Here is a 21241-nt window from a genome sequence, read left to right as displayed (position 1 = left end):
ACTCTGACAGAAACCTTTGGTGGAGACACGGAGTGCGCGGGAGCAGAATTGCGTTGCCAGTCAAGACTAACCGATCCGTGATTAATTAGAGATTTGTTATGGAATGGTGATCCACCAAATGCTGATTAAACTAAATGAGCCTGGTTTGAAAATGTAAGAAGTGGAAAGTACAGATATTTGTGTAAAAATGTAAGGAGTAAAAGTAAAAAGTAGTCAGAAAAATAAATAGTGAAGTAAAGTACTGATACCAGAAAAATCTACTTGAGTACAGTAAAGGAGTATTTGTACTCAGTTACTTCCCCATCTCTGAACAGTTTAAACCAAAACACTTTATAGTATCTAATGATGTCTACAGAAGCTTCTTAAACAAACTCATCCAGTAATTAAAACTGTTAAAGTGTGGAATAAAGATTCTTCAACATGTTTTACACTAAACAATACTTTTGGACTGAACTATTTTTAGAGTTTAAAAAAAAGGCAGTTTTATAAGAGAAGTCCCTGACTTTTTGCAATAGGTGGGATTCAGCTTACGGCACTTCTCATTCATTCCTGTGGTATCCGTAAACGGTGATTAAGTGTCGCACAATTCTGACTGAAATTCAGTGACGTCAGTGCTGTAATTGGTTGGTTATTAAGGGACACGTGATCCAAGTTAGCCGTTACGTTTTGTCCAATAGTAACTAATACAGACCCTCTCATCTCCCTATCCACAAGTTACCTACGCCCCATGAGGCCTTGTGTCAAAAATTGGAGCATCTTCCGGTTCAAAGTAAGTTGTATATGGCATAAATTAGATTTTCCTGAAATAATTAGTATTCTTCATATTACTTGTATGACTGGGTATTTAAAAATGTAATTAAACAGGTCCCAATGAAAATGTACTGGCAAAGTAAGATCTGGGGGTCGAACATTAGGACACACAAAATGAATCGTGCACACGACTAACACAAGCTTTGATGTCTCTGTTCAAATGTCATTTCACTAGTTGGTCATTCAAGATTTAGCGATCCAAACTTGCTAATGATGTGGGAACACAAATTCGAAAAACATATGTTGTTCATAATAACGTAATGACATCTCTCATGAAGGTGTGCATCTTTACAAAGTAAACAGGGGTCTAAAAAGCATTTAGCCTCTTTGCTAATTAGCACACAAAATACCATTTGTATACTACATCCGCAACCTCACCGGAAGTTGTTCCGATGTTCTTTTTTACGGTAGTATAACAAAGTATAACACAAAATTCCAAAGTATAACACAAAAAGTAAAAAAAAAAAAAGAATAATTATAATAAATTTCAGCCTGGTCAACTGGTTACAAAATAAGCAAATATTTGTAAGCATGTATACGAGACTATTTGTTAATAGACATGATACTTATTTCTGTAGGAGTCCTACCAAGCAGCCATTGATCCTAGTTACATGTATTTACAATAATAAGTGTACATATTCCACTTCGGCATTATCTGACTTCTCTCTGTTTTGATATATAGATTGTCCATTTTCCCCAATGCTTCTTAACCCTCTGGGGTCTGAGGGTGTTTTGTGGCCCTGTTGAAGTTTTGACATGCCCTGACATTTGTGCTATTTTCAGTATCTTAAAAGCATATTAATGGCTAAAGCACAAACTGGGCTACAATAATATGTAAGCGACATTAATGTACATGTTTGTGCTTTTGAGAAAACAACATTTATGCGTGGTTAGTGAAAATCTATTTTTTTTTAAGTCACTGAAATAAGACCAAGAAACACATTCAGAACATTTGTGCACAAGACTTTTGAGAACTGGATGTGGTAGGCTAGAGTTTTTTCTGCAAAATGATGTGAAAATCATCTTGTTCAGTCGTTCACAAAAAACAATATACTTATTAAAATTTTTTAAGACATGTTTTGTGATCGAAAGGGAATATGCAAGGGAGTGACAATGGCCATTGAATATTTAGTGATTCACACCTGAGGGACAAAAGGCCCTCCCCTAACGGCCCATCAATGAGACTGTGACTGTCAGGTAAGAAACAATGTGAGAAGATTCAGAGAATGGGGTTTTAGATTATCTGTATTTTATTTACAACACAGTATAATATAAACATACATTATGAAGGTCAAAGACACATTATTGACACACTGATCTAACCACAGAGATGTGAACAGATGGTGTGTAAATCCTGAAAACTGTTTTCTGAATTCTGTTCAACAAGTAGCACAAGCAAATCATACCTGATATTTAAGTGCTTGCAAAACTTATCATCAGAAGTCAATGAAGTTGTTTTACCAATAGAATATCAGTGTAGGTGAAGATCTGATGTTGGTACAGCACTGTCAGAGGAAAAGTTTGCAGGATTCATCTGTTGTGTAGGTATCAGATCACAAACAACTGAAGCAAAACAAACAAACAAAAAAAAAAAAAACACACATGTGAGCATGTTAATATCAGGAGCAATTTAAAGCATCCTTGCTAAATAAAAGCATTAGTTCTATAATTTCTATCCCAAAAAATATTCACATAGGTATCTAGTCACTAACATAAATAAATGAATAAATCAGTGAGCATGTTGATAGGCCTGGAGCAATATTGTTACATTAGCAATCACTAATATTGCCCATGTGATTTTTATAGCTACCATATGCACACATGCTTTGTATTTATTATTATACAGTATAAAAACAACATCTGAGAAACTAAATTATTATTAAGCACATTATGTACACATTTGAGCAGATATTTTTAGACAGAGTATTCAACAGTAAAGACTGGTCTAAGCATTCTTATACATTACTTTTATATCGTCTAAACATTAGCCCTAATTTTATGTCAATTTGTTTATGAAACATAAAACATTCCTGATGCCTTACAGATGCATTGAAAAGTTGCCTATGATATTTCAAAATGTTGCACTCGATGTCACATATTTTAGTCAGGAATTATAGTTTTGGAAAAAAGTCCAACTAGTAAATGCGTTCATGTTTATGTCTCAACAACACATTATCTGATGACAATAAGAAACATTACTTATACTATAAGATCCTCTCGTCAGCTGCCTGTAGTCACGCTCGTGTTCTGTTTGTGAGATAAACAAGCTCAGCCTGTTCCTCTCAGCGGGTCCTCATCTGGAGTAAACACAAGGCTTTTTCCTCTCAGCGATTTCTTCCAAAAAACGAAAGTGTCCGACACAAACTGGTTGCCGCTTTGTTTACGAGTTGATGTGGGCGGTCATTTTGCGCATCTTTCACATGGATGTTTGTAATAACAATAGCGCCGCACAGCGCGTGGGTGTGAACTAATTAGCCGTAATGTGGTCAGATGGGAAAAACGGGACATAGTATTGGTAAACTTACTTCATTTAAAAGTAGACATTCCAAGCTTTCTATAGACATATCTCTGGTGTTTGTGTGTCATGTATTCGCTGAGTTATAGTTCATTTTAGTGACGCATTTCAACTGGATATTCACAGAGACTGAGAAGACTGAAATGACACCCTGTATATTTTCTTTATTTACAAAAACCACGAACATTTGTTGGTATGTTGAGCATACACCAATAAAAGTACACTTTCTACAGATTCAGGTGATGTATTACTTTTATGTGTCCAATTAAAATTGAGGGAGCAATTCAAGTTATTTTCTTGCAGTCTCAATCTGAATGTTAGTCTTTCCATCTTGTAAATTTCTGTAACTATTTGTTCCCACTGAGTTCTTTTTGGGGGAGGCTGCTGAAGCCATAGACGAGTGATTGCGATTTTTTTTGCTGCTAGTAGAATCCTGAGTAAATATTTATTCATATTATTAACTGAATCAGGTATATTGCCAAGAAATGGAATATAAGCTGTTTTTTCAATCTTAATTTCCAATATTTCCTATATGCTAGAATATATTTCTGACCCACACAGATTCAAGACTGGACAAGACCAGAAGACATGTACATGATCAGCCAATAATGTCCCACACTGCCTCCAGCAAGAGCCTGTTGACATTGTTCCCTATTTGTCGTACACTCCGAGTTGTGTCGAGTAGTGTATGACACTAGGGGTCGCCCATGGGAGCCCAAACCCCTCTGATAGTAAAAGGCCAATGATATTGGGTGTGCAGAATTTGCATAGCTGGCCATGCCCCAGACATCCGGGTATAAATAGGGCTAAGACATGACCGTTGTATTCAGTGTTGAGATTCTCACCCTGATGCAGCACTTGTTGTTGATTCGAGTTATGCCGGCGAAAACATGATCTGGGCGTGTTTTGCTCATGAGCCATGTGCTTTTATGTGAAGCCACGGCTCACCTCGACTGCTCCGTTCCGGTCCTTCTACTTCCGGGTACAAGGCCGTTACGATGTGCGTCAATGGAGAGCAATTCGAAGCAAGAAAGGTTCCGCCGGGTGAAACCCTGCGAAACTCTCGCTCCTCGCGTCCCGTGATCGAACATCCAGATGAGTTTGTTAGTCCGTCCAGTATGGCTGACTTTCTTATTTTGAGAGTTCCTAAACAGGCGGTATGGTTAGCGGCAGCAAAATAAAATACAATAAAATAAAAAAAGGTTCCCCAGGTGGAGGGGGCGATTGCGGTGTACTCCCCGCCTGTTGGGTTCCTCCCATGACTCCCGTCCAGGGCCCCCTATAAAACTCCTGAGGCCCCGCAACAGCCGGGCCTCCAGGCGGACCCACCCAACGGTCAAGGAAGGTGACAACACGAGCTTGTCAGCAGGCTTTCTAGAACCCTCGTTAGGCTTCTAGTTTTTCCTCAGACGAGCGACCCAGAGGAGGTGGGCTAACTGACCCACCCAGATCTACTCTTGACCCGGGGATGAGAGATGGATTCGGCACAAACCCATTTCTGACTGTCTGTCTTACCCACAGACAGTCACTGCCTGGTCAGTATAAGGCTCAGGTTGCAAGGCATCTGCTAAGTTCTATGGCTCAGGGCAAGAAATGCTATGGTTCTTTAAGCAGAAATCGCAGCCCCCCCTGGGAAAGGGTGCGATAGAGCCTATCCCCTCAGCCAGAATGAAGGAAGGGGTTTGTCAGCCCTTACTTCATTGTACCAGGATGGGTGGTCGACTCATACCAATCTTAAAACTGAGGTTTTTGAATCACGCCCTTTTTCAAGCTCCCATTCAAATGTTAATGCTTGAACACACAGCTTCGCGTGTCAGGGTTTAAGATTGGTTAGTGGGCATATGCATTCTCAGTTATCTCTGTGACTGGCTGTCCTAGCACACTCACAAGGTTAGATTTGCACTCTCAGGGATGTGGTTCTCAACCACCTGGCTTGCTTGGGACTTCAGGCAGTCGATTCGGCCAGGCACAGGTAGATCTGTTGCCTCACCAGAATCCACACATTGCCAGTGGTAGTACGGCCTGACTGAGGACTACCTCGGTTCAGATCCATTGGCACTCAGCTGACCGTACGGCTTATTCCCCAGTGAGCCTTATTGCACAGACATGGTGCAATGTCGGGAAGGCCCCAAACAGATTCTCTTGGTAGCCCTGTTCAGCCCAACAAAACTTGGTTCTCGGAGCTCGTGCTCCTACCATCGTTTCCTTCCTGACACATCCCCCTGAGAAGGAACCTCCTTCCTCAGGTGAAGGGCACAATCTGGCACCCACGCTCAGATTTTTGGAACTTCCTTCTATGGTCCCTGGATGTGCCCAGGAAGCCTCCAGAAACCTTCCACCCACAGTGGTAAGCACCTTATACAGGACTAAGCCCCCTCCACCAGGTGGTGGCATGTCCTGGAAATGGCGCAGGTGTTCTTCCTAAGGGTAGAACCCACAGAGTTGCGGTATCAAATCTGTGCTATCCCTCCTCCAAGGAGGCCTGGATAGGCCCGTGTTCAGCCACCGTGACTTGGTAGAAGGCAGATTGGTGGGGCACAATTTGTTAGAGGTGCCCGGAAGGTGAACCCTCCCTGGTAGTACCACATCCCCTCTTGATCTGTCTGTGGTCCTTCTGGCCTACAATAAGATTTGTTGAGTCCTTCAGTTGGTTGATTCTGTGCCCTCTCCATGGAGATGGCCTCCCCAACTGTGTTCACCTCTGTTAAGAGCAGGAAGTCTTCAAGCCCTCTCCATCAACGTTCATGCCTGGATTTCGGCCGGTAAACACTCACGTTGTTCTGAGAACCCGGCCTGAATATGTGCCCACGGTAACCACCACCCCCTTCAGAGACCAGGTGGTGACCCTGCAAGCAATTCTTCCCAGGAAGATGACCCCAACCTGACTTTATTATGCAAGGGTGAATGTCCTACGCATTACCTGGAATGCTCTCAGCACTTCAGACGTTCTGGTCAGCTCTTTGTCTGTAATGGAGGACAGCAGAAGGGAGAGGTTGTCTCCAAACAAGGGATCTCCCACTGTTTTGTGGATGTGATCCGTACGGCCTACCGGGCCAGAGGCTTGCCCTGCCCACTGGGAGTGAGAATCCACTCGACCAGGGGCATCGCTGCCTTGGCAGCTCTTGCGAATGGGGCCTCATTAACAGACATCTACAGAGTTGCAGGTTGGGCTACACCTATATACTTGCCAGATTTTACAATTTGCGCATGGAACCAGTGTCGGCTAGAGTCTTAAATGCAAACTCTTGGCTCAGAACTCTGGTTGGGTGTAGAACTTGCTTAAGCGCTTCCCCTAATGGTGATTACACTTCTAAGTTTCAATAGGTTTCCTGACGTGAACCTTGGACACCTTCTCCATCACTTGGCACTTCTGGACATGGCAGGGTTCAGCGAAGGAACTTGCTGCAAAAACCCAACACAAGGTATGGTTACTTTACTAACTCTTGTTGGATTTGTGCCCCATATGTAGTAGCTCCTTATGTGGCCCCATGTGTGTAATTCTACCTATAACTCTCTATGGTGCGGTGTTTCCCTTGAAGACAGGTTTGTCTCTAAGATCTGAATTCGGTAGTCTCCCTTAGTGTGAGACCCACTTCAGGTCCCATATCTAATGATATTCACTTTATACCGTGATCTCCGTAGTGCCTTTCTTTCCTACGGGAAACGGGCACTTTCCCAACGTTCTCAAGACACTCAGTCGCTCCACTGAGGAAAGGCCCGGCTGCAGGTAACCCTGCCTGTGACAGGTCACTTCTTGGATGTTGGAAGGTCATGAAGAGTTGAGCTGCATTTATTATGTTAACACTTTGGCTTGTCACTATCTACGCCCGATCACTCATGACGCTGCCAGACTTGTGGCATGTTTATATAGGGACCCCTAGTGTCGTACACTACTCGACACAACTCGGAGTGTACAACAGATAGGGAACGTCTCGTTTACGTATGGTAACCCTCGTTCCCTGATGGAGGGAACGGAGACATTGTGTCCCCCATGCCACAACTCTGGACCGCCTCTGAGTGAGTTGAGATGCTTTGACTCCTCAAAACAGAACGAGTGAGCAGAGCATGTGCTGCCCTATTTATACCTGGATGTCCGGGCGTGGCCAGCTATACAAATTCTGCACACCCTCTTAGCTTGTGATTTAAACAAAATATCCCTCTCTTAGTAAACAATCACGAGAAAGTTCCAAATTATTTGGTCCCCTTACGTCAATCTATATGATCTTATACAGTACGTGGAGGGGGTTACCCATGACGATGTTAAAGGTTTATAATCAAAAGTGGTGATTTAAGCAGTGAATGAAAATGGATTATCTAAAAAACTAGACTTTAAATATTAAAGAGAATATATTAACATCCTGTTTTCAGCCGTTTTGCTGCCAGAACTTGAAAGGATATATACACTTATTACTTCTCCATTAGGTCAAGTGCGATTCCTTCCTTCCTCAGGTCTCTAGGAGCCTCTGTCACGCTGTTGTAAACCTTGATCCCAGAAAATACTTTCAGCTTTGCTGTGTATGGTGTTTGGAATCATATTTGCTTGGCTTTGAGAGTTCTCTTGCGGCCCTGGTAGCGTAACTCTTTCTTGTTCCATGCAGCTCGAAGTACCATGACACAATATTCAAGAAAACAGATCTCCAATGATCTAGGCTGTACTTCTTGACTGGGCTTTGGAATGAGAGCTCTATGAGCCCTCTGTATCTGTAGGTCAATGTCCTGTAGACCCCTTAGTTCAGACTTAATAAATTCACCAACAAATTCCATCACATTGCTTCCCTCGCATCCTTCTGGCATCCCATAAATGCGTAGATTATTGTGTCGGGGAGCGGCTTTCCAGGTCAGATAACTTATTATTAAAGTACCTAAAGATTTGTTTTAAAAGTGTGTCCCCTAAAAGTCCCCTAAAAGTGGCCCCAGCCTGTTCCCCCCAGTTACTGTGGTACTTTAAAGAGTGAAAGTGAAAAGTGAAAGTGACACTTTCTCTAACCATTAGGCCATGACTGCCCTGAGCAGTCTCTTTCTTACCTTTTCCTAATCTGAAGAACCTTCTTTCGCCACAAAGAACATCTTTTGAAACAGTCAAGTCACCTTTATTTCTATAGCGCTTTTAACAATACAGATTGTGTCAAAGCAGCTTTACAGTGTTAAATAGGAAAAGAGTGTCAATAATGCAAAAGGGCAACAGAAAACACTCCATTTTCAATGATGTCATCATCCAGCTCAGTTCAGTTCAAATAGTATCCATGCAATCAAGCTGACGATATCGCTGGAAATTAAGTATCTCCAACTAAGCAAACCAGAAAGGTTCTTCAGATGTTAAAGGTTTTTTTATGGAACCATTCAGACAAAAAAATGTTCATCTATGGCATATTTTTAAGAGTGTTGTTCTTGCGACACTCAGCAGCTTGTAAGGAAGTCCCAGCAGCGACTGTATGTCTTAAGAAGGCTGAGGAAATTTGGCATGGGAAATCCTCAGTAACTTTTACAGATGTACGGGTGAAAGTTGCACAGTTCAGGACAGGAAAGCTCTTCAGCATGTGATTAAAAAGCAGTGTTGGGATACTAGTTTAACTACATTTCTCAATAGCATGGGGTTAGCTTCAATGTTTTCTGAATCAAAAAGCTTTTCAGTAGCAAAGCCCTTTTTTTCATTTCTGAGGCTCAAGCTCAAATCAGAGGAAAAACTAATAAGGATCACTGATCCTGGATCAGTAAGTGATGCCACCTCATAAACCTTGTAACACTGGCTACTCAAAGTGACAGTCAAACCTCATTATTCCTCCCACATATAAATGTATCTGTATACAATGAAGCCACAATACCAGCTTTGACACAGTGTTTATTATTAATTAAAATACAGAGGTTTTTTTTTTTTTTTTTTTTTAATTTCCGAAAAAGTAGCAGATTAGGTCATAGAAGGTTTCTGGCCGGCAGCAAAAATGTATTTTGCCTATGTCACAGTATGAGGTAAAACCAGCCCTATACATGATACTGATACTGAGAGCATTGACTTGAAATGAAGTTGGTTCCATATAAAAAATACATTTTAAAAACAGCTTGGATGTAGTACTATTTTTGCCATGTTACTGTAGCTTAGCTTCCTGCATTTCCAAGGAATATATCTTCAGCGTAGCTCAATGTAGTTCAGTTAATTCATAGAGTAACATTCCTATCACTTCAGGATATTTGCAGCACTAGGGTCATGAGGACCCACAAAATCATCAGGGACAATACACTTCCACAACACAGCCTCTTTACACTTCTGCTGTCTGGGAGATGTACAGGAGTATGAAATCAAGGACAGAAAGACTTGCAAATGTTTTTATCCACAAGCCATCAGACTCCAGAACAACCCTTTGCACTGTGAAGTGGAGACAGACGACACATACAGCTTCAGGTTCAAACAGTTTAATTTCACTCCTATCGAGTTAAAAACACAAATAAATGCACCGCCATTTGCACTCTGCGTTGAAAACATATATATGAAACCTCTATTTTTTCTTTCCTTCAAAAGTCTAGTGAGCTAATGTTCTGAACCCATGAACGTTTTTCTCAAACAGTTAATGTACACAAATGTGAGAGCATGTCAAAACTTCTCCAGGGTCAGAGGGTTAATGGCTGAACTCTCACAGTCTAAAGCTTCTGTCACACATGCTGTTGTGAATAATTAAGCAAGATGTCTTCTCATTGGATAAGAGCACACAATTTCATGAATAATAATGAGACACAGACATGTCATTGAAGTACTATAGACCTTTGTCACGTCACAAACTATGACGATCACAACTGTCACATCGTCAACACGATGTAGATTTTAAACCTGGAAGACAAAAATTGTGCTAAAAGCTCAAAATGAACCACTTTTCTCCAACAGCTAAAATTAACAGATGCTAACGTTATCTTCTACGATGTGAAACACAAACACCTCTGCTAAAATCTCAGAAAAAAATGTAGTTTGGGGTTTCATAACCCTTTAAAAACTAACTTCCCATTACCCTCAATGACTGTTACCTTGTTTGTTACACAATATGCACTGACCAAAATTACAAACGCAACACTTTTGTTTTTGCCCCATTTTTGTTATGAGTTGAACTCAAAGTTCTAAGACTTTTTCTATGTACACAAAAGGCCCATTTCTCTCAAATATTGTTCACAAATCTGTCTAAATCTGTGTTAGTGAGCACTTCTACTTTGCCGAGATAAGCCATCCACCTCACAGGTGTGGCATATCAAGATGCTGATTAGACAGCAAGATTATTGCACAGGTGTGCCTTAGGCTGCCCACAATAAAAGTCCACTCTAAAATGTGGAGTTTTATCACACAGCACAATGCCACAGATGTTGCAAGTTTTGAGGGAGCGTGCAATTGGCATGCTGACTGCAAGAATGTCCACCAGAGCTGTTGCCCATGAATTGAATGTTCATTTATCTACCATAAGCCATCTCCAAAGGCATTTCAGAGAATTTGTCAGTACATGCAACCGGCCTCACAACCGCAGACCACGTGTAACCACACCAGCCCAGGACCTCTTCATCCAGCATCTTCACCTCGAAGATTGTCTGAGACCAGCCACCCGGACAGCTGCTGCAACAATCGGTCTGCACAAACTGTCAGAAACGTCTCAGGGAAGCTCATCTGCATGCTTGTTGTCCTCATCAGGGTCTCGACCTGACTGCAGTTCGTTGTCGTAACCAATGCTCACATTCGATGGGCATTTGGCACTTTGGAGAGATGTCAACTTTGTGGATTGAGTGGCCCATAATGGCGGTGGGGTTATGGTATGGGCAGGCATATGTTATGGACAATGAACACAGGTACATTTTACTGATGGCAGTTTGAATGCGCAGAGATACCGTGATGAGATCCTGAGGCCCATTTTTGTGCCATTCATCCACGACCATCACCTCATGTTGCAGCATGATAATGCACAGCCCCATGTTGCAAGGATCTGTACACAATTCCTGGAAGTTGAAAACATCCCAGTTCTTGCATGGCCAGCATACTCACCGGACATGTCACCCATTGAGCATGTTTGGGATGCTCTGGATCGGCGTATACGACAGCGTGTTCCAGTTCCTGCCAATATCCAGCAACTTCACACAGTTATTGAAGAGGAGTGGACCAACATTCCACAGGCCACAATCAACAACCTGATCAGCTCTATGTGAAGGAGGTGTGTTGCACTGCATGTGCAAATGGTGGTCACACCAGATACTGACTGGTTTTTGGACCCCCCAGTACAGTAAAACTGCACATTTTAGAGTGGCCTTTTATTGTGGCCAGCCTAAGGCACACATGTGCAATAATCATGCTACCTAATCAGCATCTTGATATGCCACACCTGTGAGGTGGATGGATTATCTCGGCAAAGTAGAAGTGCTCACTAACACAGATTTAGACAGATTTGTGAACAATATTTGAGAGAAATAGGCCTTTTATCTTAATAGAAAAAGTCTTAGATCTTTGAGTTTAGCTCATGAAAAATGGGGGCAAAAACAAGTGTTGCATTTATAATTTTGGTCAGTGTACATTTCGATTTAAAAAAAAAAAAAAAAAAAAAACCTTCAAGTGGAGTTACATGCTATATGTTGGACAGATAAAACTAACTATTTCTGTCAGGGACACTATCATCAAACATGATTGACAATTAAGGCTGTGACAGTGGCAGATTTTTACCACTATGGTGGTAATGGACCAAACACTGCTTCTGATTGGGCTGCTTCTGATTGGGTATCATTATCTCATTTTTGACCGAGATGGCATTTAGCTGGGTTTGCATCTGAACTCGTCATATATAACGTGTTTATGTATATATTTTTGAAATAAAACATAACTAAATAAATGAGGCTCAGTTTATTTGTATAGCGCTTTTTACGATACAAATCATTGCAAAACAGCTTTACAGAAAATTAAAGTTTCTATAATATATTTAGTATTTTGCATTTATAACATGAATTTGAAAGGTTCACTTTATTTTATGTTCATGTAATTTCCAACATTTTTTGGCAGATGATGTTAACAGATTTCACCATATTTGTGCAATAAAGTGTTTATAAACCTGTTGTGAACTAAACACAGAAAATTAAAGGTCACTGTGTAGTTTTCCACCAAAATAAAAGCCTGAGGGCGTAACATTCAAAAGTAAAGAAATTAAGACAATTTAAGACTTGTATCATTCCTTCCTTCAAAACAGAAATCCTTCTCCAAGCTGCTTGTTCTATGTAGCATTGGAAGTATGGTTTAGGCTTAAATATTGTACTGTAAAATGCAAAATATTATTTTAATTATCAGTTCTTTTTATTTCATTATGATTATCATGAAAATCTCATAATGTTGGATAAAAGAAGTAGCTAAAGCTGCTATTTGTGTAATTGTATGTATGGCTTAATTTTTGTTCTCTCTTCTACAGGTTAAAGTGCATCAGTATTACAGATGAAGGTTGTGCTGCTCTGGCATCAGCGTTTTATTCAAACCCCAGAGAGCTGGATCTGAGCAGGAATCAAATAGGAGACTCTGGAGTGACAGAAATCTCCAGTCTGCTGAGAAATCCACAGTGCACACTACAGATACTCAGGTCTGAATTTGGTTAATCTAAACATGAACCAATGTAAAGCTCCAGCTGGTCTGTAATCTGGTTCTGTGTCTCAAGGAATGGGTCAGTAATGTGAAATTGGTGTGTTGGTGAAGATACATTTATAAAACAATGACAAACAGATGCTTTTTTGAGATGATGGAAAAATATAATATTCTAATAGTTTAATAAATGTTAATGAATTTTTGTGTTAATTGTGTGTGTGTGTGTGTGTGTGTGTGTTTTGTTTCTTGTCTTTCTGTAGACTTTCAGACTGCAGTATCACTGAAGAAGGTTATAAAGCTCTGGCTTCAGCTCTGAGATCAAACCCTTCACACCTGATAGAGCTGGATCTCACAGGAAATGATCCTGGACAATCAGGAGTGAAGGAGCTCAGTGATTTACTACAGGATGGACTCTGTTCATTAAAGACCATCAGGAAAAAAAAAAAAAAAAAAAAAAAAAAAAAAAAAAAAAAAATATATATATATATATATATATAAATGAACCACAGATGTGAAATCAGCTTTATGAAAATAGATAGAAGGGTTAAATGCACCATTGTTGAATAGGAATGACATGAACTGGAATTAAATAGCAGTTCAGAGAAATTTAACAGACACACAACATAATTTGTGGTAAAAATAATCTAAAAATATAAATGATCTGAAATCCTTATCTGCTTCCTGTAGGTTTTTGAAAAGTCCTGCTGCAGAGGAAGCGTGTGAGTATCTCACTGGAGTTCTGGGTAAAAGTCCATTGCTACTGAAAGAACTGGATCTGAGTGGAGATAAATTAGGAGATCTGGATGGGGAGAAACTCTCTGCTCTTTTCATGGACTCTCATAGCAAACTGGAGAAAATAATGTGAGTGAACATGATTTATACATTGAAACCTCTTTGATTATTCATCATTAAAGACTGTCAGTCACATGTGTAATCAGATATGAAGAGCTGTTGATCTGATGTGTGTTGGATATGTGCTGAATAATAATAATCAAGCATTGTGTTAGTTCAGGCAGAACAGTTCAGTCAAGCTCACATCAGCTGATAGTCAGCTGTTCCTGACGTGTAAAAATCTAGTCTTGACACTTATCACAACAGTCCATTTAATTCCATTCTTTCAGCATCTCTTCTATCGCATTGATAGAAGATATAGGCTGTGAGCTGATATAGGCAATTACTGGATCTGTTCTGTACCCCAGGGGGGTTTGACTTGCTGCTCTCCCCGCTCTGTCCAAGCATGTTTATCAATCATGGCTTTATGGACAGGCCTTTAGACTTTTGCACAGAACAGAACCACACCGCCAGCACTGAAATGCTGTTTTTTGTGTTCAGGCTGAATAATTGTGAGCTGACAGAGAAAAGCTGTTCAGTTCTAGCTACTGTTCTCTCCTCCAAAACCATCCTGAAAGAGATGAACCTGAACAACAGTCGTCTGCTGGATTCAGGAGTCAAAGAGATCTGTGAGGGACTGAAGAATCCTGTGTGTGAGCTGAAGATACTGAAGTGAGTGCATTTCACCAACAGCTACACTCAACATCACAGCAATGAGATCAATATTGCACATTGGTTGATAATAAGAATATTATAAATGTTAAAAATATAAATTTACATTAGATTTTTTTTTTTTTTTTTTAATTTACACAGAATGTCTGAGACTTTTCAGACACACACTCCACTGCACATTTGCCAACACCGGGTCCATCTAGCAGGCAGACGATAACATCGGCATTTTCACATCCTTTGATTGGATGATGGCCAGAGAGTGTACTAGTAGTCAGAGCTAGCAAACAGTTGTTTTGACAGTATTATTACTGTTTCTAAGGTTTCTTACTGCATGATATTGTTTATATAGTACTGACCTGAATAAGATTTTTCACATTAAAGATGTTTACAGTCCACAAGAGAAAATAATAGCTGAATTTAAAAAAGGAGCACGTACAAAAGTTTACATGCACTTGATTATTTTTTTTTTATGATCAACATTTTTATTCACATTTAGTTTAACATCAGAAACATATATAACACAATTCACAGTTCAACTTCAGAAGAAGTATATTTATTTAGTATATTTATTATTATAATATTATTTATTATTATTTATAATATTTATATATTTCTGAATATATTGGTGTGTTGGTGTAGACATATTTAAAAAAACTTTGACAAACAGATTGCTGTTTTGAGATGATGGAAAATGTTAATATTCTAATAGTTTAATAAATGCTAATGAAGTTTTTTAATGTGTGTGGGTGTGTTTTTTTTTTTGTCTTTCTGTAGACTTTCAGACTGCAGTATCACTGAAGAAGGTTATAAAGCTCTGGCTTCAGCTCTGAGATCAAACCCTTCACACCTGATCGAGCTAGATCTCACAGGAAATGATCCTGGACAATCAGGAGTGAAAGAGCTCAATGATTTACTACAGGATCCAAACTGTCAACTCAAGACAATGAGGTGAGATGTGATGCTGTAATGCAAAATAACTTACATGCAGGCAGTTTCAGAGTCAGATTTTTACCAAGTTTATTTAAGAAATGAAGTTTCTTCATCTTCTCTTCTGCAGGTTTTTGGGTCCTGCTGCAGATGAAGCCTGTCAGTATGTGACTGGAATTGTGGCTAAAAACCCGTTACTCCTGAGAGAACTGAATCTGAGTGAACATGAACTAGGAGACACACGAGTGAATCAGATCGCTGCCCTACTGCAGGATAAACACTGTCAACTCAACACACTGATGTATGTTTTTTCATTGTTGCAAGGACACTTGTGACTTTTGTAATGTGATTGTCATCATCATCATCATCACCAGTATTTGTCAACTGTCAGCTAAAACATACTGGTAAATTTCAAGATTAAAACTGAACTGTGTTTTCAATTTATGCAGTCTGAATAACACCTGTATCACAGAAGGAGGTTGTCATGTTCTGGCTGCAGCTCTAAATTCAAACCCTTCAAATCTGACAGAGCTGGATCTGAGTGAGAATAAACTAGGAAACCCAGGAATGAAGATCATCTTGACTCTGTTTGAAAATGTACAGTGTAGACTGGAAAAGTTGAAGTAAGTATTTTAAAAGTGTATCCCATTAATTACCCAGATTGTAGTGACCCACCACAGTTTCATGAATTTGAAAATATTTTTACACTTGTCATCAAATCAAATCAAATCAAATCAAACCTTTATTTATACACCGCCTTTAACAATACAGAATTGTGACAAGGCGGCTGTACAGTATTAAATAGGAAATAGTACATCAATAATGCAAAGGGCAACAGTAAACACTCAATTTTCAGGTAAAGGTAGTTAATCAAATACAATAAAATAAAATACAATATTGTGTGAAGATAAAGTGAAGATAAAGTGTCCCCAACTAAGCAAGCCAGAGGTGACAGCGGCAAGGAACCAAAACTCCATCGGTGACAAATGGAGAAAAAAACCTTGGGAGAAACCAGGCTCAGTTGGGGGGCCAATCTAGATTTAAACTGACGTCTGCATCCCGAACAGTGTTGGGTAGATTGTTCCAAAGTTTGGGTGCTAAATAAGAAAATGATCTGCTGCCCACATAAATAAGAAAATGATCTGCTGCCCACAGTTGTTTTGGATATTCTAGGTATTATCAAATTGGCAGAGTTTTGAGAACGCAGCGGATGTGAGGGACTATAATGCGATAAGAGCTCGCTCAGGTACTGAGGAGCTAAACCATTCAGGGCTTTATAAGTAATTAGCAAGATTTTAAAATCTATATGATGTTTAATAGGGACCCAGTGCAGTGTTGACAGAACCGGGCTAATATGATCATAATTTTTGGTTCTAGTAAGAACTCTAGCTGCTGCATTTTGGACCAGCTGGAGTTTGTTTATTAAGCGAGAAGAACAACCACCCTATAAAGCAATACAAATAATGTTTCAGCATTTGACATTGAGAGCATAGGTCGTAATTTAGATATATTTTTGAGATGGAAAAATGCTGTTTTGCAAATACTAGAGATGTGGTTTTCAAAGGAAAGATTGCCATCAAATAGCACACCTTGGTTCCTAACTGATGACGAAGAAATGACAGAGCAGCCATCAAGTATTAGACAGTGTTTTAGGTTATTACATGCTGAGGTTTTTGGTCCAATAATTAACACCTCTGTTTTTTCAGAATTTAGCAGTAAGAAATTACATGTCATCCAATTTTTTAACTCAACTACATAATCTGTTAGTTTTTCAAATTGGTATGTTTTGCTGGGCCGCGAAGAAATATAGAGCTGAGTATCATCAGCATAACAGTGAAAGCTAACAGCATATTTCCTGATGATATCACCCAAGGGTAACATGTAAAGCGTAAAAAGTAATGGCCCTAGCACTGAGCCTTGCGGTACTCCATACTGCACTTGTGATCGATATGATACCTCTTCATTTACTGCCACGAATTGATGGCGGTCAGATAAGTAGGATTTGAACCATGCCAATGCACTACCACTAATGCCAACATAATTTTCAAGTCTGTTCAAGAGAATGTTGTGGTCAACAGTATCGAACGCAGCACTAAGATCCAGTAGCACTAACAGAAAGATACAACCATGATCAGATGATAGGAGCAGGTCATTTGTAACTCTAATAAGAGCAGTCTCAGTACTATGGTACGGTCTAAAACCTGACTGGAAATCCAGTCAGGAAAGATATAATTTTTCTGTAGGAAGGAAGATAGTTGTGAGGATACAACCTTTTCTAAAATCTTTGACAGAAATGGGAGATTCGAGAAAGCTCTGTAATTAATTAATTTGTTGGGGTCAAGTTGTGGTTTTTTAATGAGAGGCTTAATAGCAGCCAGTTTGAAGGTTTTGGGGACATATCCTAATGACAGTGATGAATTAATAATATTTAGCAGTGGATCTATGAGATCTGGAAGCAAGTCTTTTAGTAGCCTAGATGGAATAGGGTCTAGCATACAAGTTGTTGGTTTAGATGCTTTAACAAATTTATACAATTCATCCTGACCTATAGTAGAGAATGAGTGGAATTGTTCCCCAGGAGATCTATAGTGCACTATCTGATGCGACACTGTAATTGACGGCTGCATAGTGACAATTTTGTCTCTAATAGTATCGATCTTTGAAGTAAAGTAGTTCATAAAGTTATTACTGCTATGCTGATAAGCATAGTCAGTGCCTGTTGGTTCTTTATTTTTTTGTTAACTTAGCCACTGTATTGATAAATACCTAGGGTTATGTTTGTTATCTTATAAAAGAGTCGAAAAGTAATCAGATCTTGCAGATTTTAACACTTTTCTATACGATAGGGTACATTCACGCCAAGCAGTACGAAAACCTCTAATTTTGTTTTCCTCCAGCTGTGCTCCATTTTCGAGTGTGCTCGTTATACCATGGGGTCGGACTGTTTTCCTTAATCTTCCTTAGGTGCAGAGGAGCGACCGTATCTAGAGTCCTGGAAAAGAGAGTCTCAATAGTTTCTGTTACATCATCAAGTTTTTTCTGAGCTATTGGGCATGCTGAGGAATTCAGATAAGTCAGGAAGATTACTTAGAAAGCAATCTTTTGTAGTAGAAGTGATGGTTCTACCATACTTGTAATAAGGAGTTGAATTTACAGTTTTAGTTATCTGGAGTATACACAAGACTAGATAATGATCAGAGATATCATCACTTTGCTGCAGAATCTCAACGGCATTGACATCAATTCCATGTGACAGTATTAAGTCTAGAGTATGATTTTGAAAATGAGTGGGACCTGACACGTGTTGTCTAACTCCAATTGAATTTAAAATGTCTGTAAATGCTGCTCCCAGTGCATCGATTTCATTATCGACATGGATGTTAAAGTCACCTACTATTAAGACCTTATCTGTAGCTAACACCAGCTCAGATATAAAATCAGCAAATTCTTTAAGAAAATCTGTATGGTGCCCTGGTGGCCTGTATACAGTAGCAAGTACAAACGTCATGGGGGATTTATCATTAACACTTGTTTCTCTGGATAATGTTACATGAAGCACCATTACGTCAAACGAGTTATACTTGAAGTCCGCTTTCTGAGAAACACTGAAAATATTGCTATAAATTGTAGAATCACCTCCCCCTTTACCTTTTAGATGTGGCTCACTGTTTATAACAGTAATCATGAGGGGTAGACTCGTTTAAGATAATGTAATCATCTGGTTTTAGCCAGGTTTCTGTCAAACATAGCACATCTAGGTTATGATCAATGATCATATAATTTACAAAAAGGGCTTTTGTAGAGAGGGACCTGACATTCAAAAGGCCAAGTTTTATCATTTGTTTCTCTGTATTGTGTACATTTTTTATTTGTTGAACGTTGATTAGATTGTTACTTTAGATTGTAATGTTGAGTAGATTGTTACTTTTTTTTTTAACCTGTTTGATGTTCTGATCGGAACGGAAGAGCGGTGTTTTGACCCGCGGCTATGCCGTCTCACAGTCACCCAGTTGCCCTGCTGCAAAGGCGAAGTTACCGGAACCGAACAATGTACGGGACTTCCTGAGCTAGTCGCATCCAAAGCCATATCTGAGGCCGTCACATTCTTACTATCCTCGATTAAAATTTGGATGCGTGTCTCTAGTTCTGGAATCTTCTCTGTCAGCCTATTTCCCTGCATTTATCACATGTGAATCCCTCGCTGCCGACAGATTGATAAACTATGCATATGACAGGTGCTGCAGGTTACCAGGAAAGGAGAAGAAGCCATTACTCACCGTAGTTGTAGAACGATTTCAACTCATCACTGTTGTTTGATGAACTTGTGAAGAAAAAAGCAGGGGGAGAAAGCGTTGTGTATGGATCTAACACCATCATCAAGTTTGCAGACAATACTACAGTGATCGGTCTCATCAGCAACAATGATGAGACTGCCTACAGGGAGGAGATCAAACACCTGGCCACTTGGTGCACGGACAATAATCTGCTCCTTAACACCAATAAGACAAAGGAGCTCATTGTGGACTTCAGGAAGGGAAGAAGAGGCTCACATGAAACCATTCACATCAACGGGATGGCTGTTGAGCCTGTCTCATCCTTCAAGTTCCTGGGGACCCACATTTCGGAGGACCTATCCTGGACCACCAACACCTCTAGCCTAGTCAGGGAGGCTAACCAGGGACTTTTCTTCTTGAGAACACTTAAGAAGAACCAGCTGTCCTTAGCCATCCTGGTGAACTTCTATTGCTGCACAATAGAAAGCATCCTAACCAACTGTGTCACAGTCTGGTACGGAGGCTGCTCTGTTGCTGAGGGTAAGGCACTGCAGCGGGTGGTGAAAACTGCCCAGCGCATCATAGGGACTCCACTTCCAGCCATTGAGGACATCCAGAAGAAACACTGCATGCGTCGAGCACGCAGTATTCTTAAAGATGACTCTCACCCCGCCCACAAACTGTTTTCTCTCCTGCCTTCTGGCAGGCGCTTCAGGTGTCCCAGGTCAAGAACCAGCAGACTGAGGAACACCTTATTGAACTCTGCCCCCCACTGACACCTGCCACCCCCCCACACACACCCCACACCCCTACACTCTCTCCATTACCATTGCACTATTTAATATTTAATATTTATTGCACTCACTGTACATACTCATCTGTAAATGCACATATCCATTGCACGATACATTTGTAAATTTCTGACTATATTTATCTGTACATGTCTATTGTAAATTCCTGTTTATAGAGAATAGCACCCTGTACATATCTATCTGCAATTCTGATATTGTTCATCTATTGTAATCTCTGATTATACCTATCTGCAACCTGTATATTATGTTCACAGTATACTCATCTGTAAATATTACCCATAGTTTCTCCCTGCACATATCCCCTATAAGTGTACTTATAACTTATACCTTTATCCTGCAATTACTGCTTATTGCACTCCTGGTTAGACCTAAACTGCATTTCATTGCCTTGTACTTGTACATGTGTAATGACAATTAAGTTGAATCTATCTATCTATCTATTTAAAGTTCAAATCCATTGTTTTCTGTGTGTTCAAACACTGGTAGCATCACTCAAAATCTGTCAGTGGCTATTAAAGTATTAGTTCACTTTCAGAAGAAAAATTTACAGATTTACTCACCCCTTGTCATCCAAGATGTTTGTGTCTTTAAAGAAATTATGTTTTTTGAGGAAAATATTTACATTTACATTTAGACACTTAGCAGATGCTTTTATCCAAAGTGACTTATAATAGAAGCAATCAGAGCAACAAGAGAGCAACAGTATCCAAGTGCTGTTGGTCTAACACAGTACGTACTGCAAGACTTTTTTTATTTTTAAATTAAACAAAAACTAATAGAATAAAACAGAATAGAATAGAATAGAATAGAAAAGAGCTAGTAT

General features: G+C 39.7%; 1 protein-coding gene across 1 annotated transcript in view; it reads left to right on the top strand.

Annotated features, from left to right (window-relative positions):
* The window catches only part of LOC127160993 (NACHT, LRR and PYD domains-containing protein 12-like), a 41233-nt gene extending 20851 nt beyond the window's left edge, over positions 1-20382 (top strand). Inside the window, exons 8-13 of the mRNA XM_051103642.1 lie at positions 12736-12900; positions 15180-15353; positions 15463-15633; positions 15782-15955; positions 19544-19610; positions 19663-20382. Coding sequence (XP_050959599.1) covers positions 12736-12900; positions 15180-15353; positions 15463-15633; positions 15782-15955; positions 19544-19610; positions 19663-20382 — 1471 coding nt within the window. The remainder of the gene's footprint in view (positions 1-12735; positions 12901-15179; positions 15354-15462; positions 15634-15781; positions 15956-19543; positions 19611-19662) is intronic.
* Positions 20383-21241: the final 859 nt, after the last annotated feature.

The sequence above is a fragment of the Labeo rohita genome, unplaced genomic scaffold, assembly GCF_022985175.1.
Source record: "Labeo rohita strain BAU-BD-2019 unplaced genomic scaffold, IGBB_LRoh.1.0 scaffold_519, whole genome shotgun sequence".
NCBI classification, from domain to species: domain Eukaryota; kingdom Metazoa; phylum Chordata; class Actinopteri; order Cypriniformes; family Cyprinidae; genus Labeo; species Labeo rohita.
The sequence above is the reverse complement of the archived record's forward strand: the minus strand, read 5'-3'. Positions and strand labels throughout refer to the sequence as shown.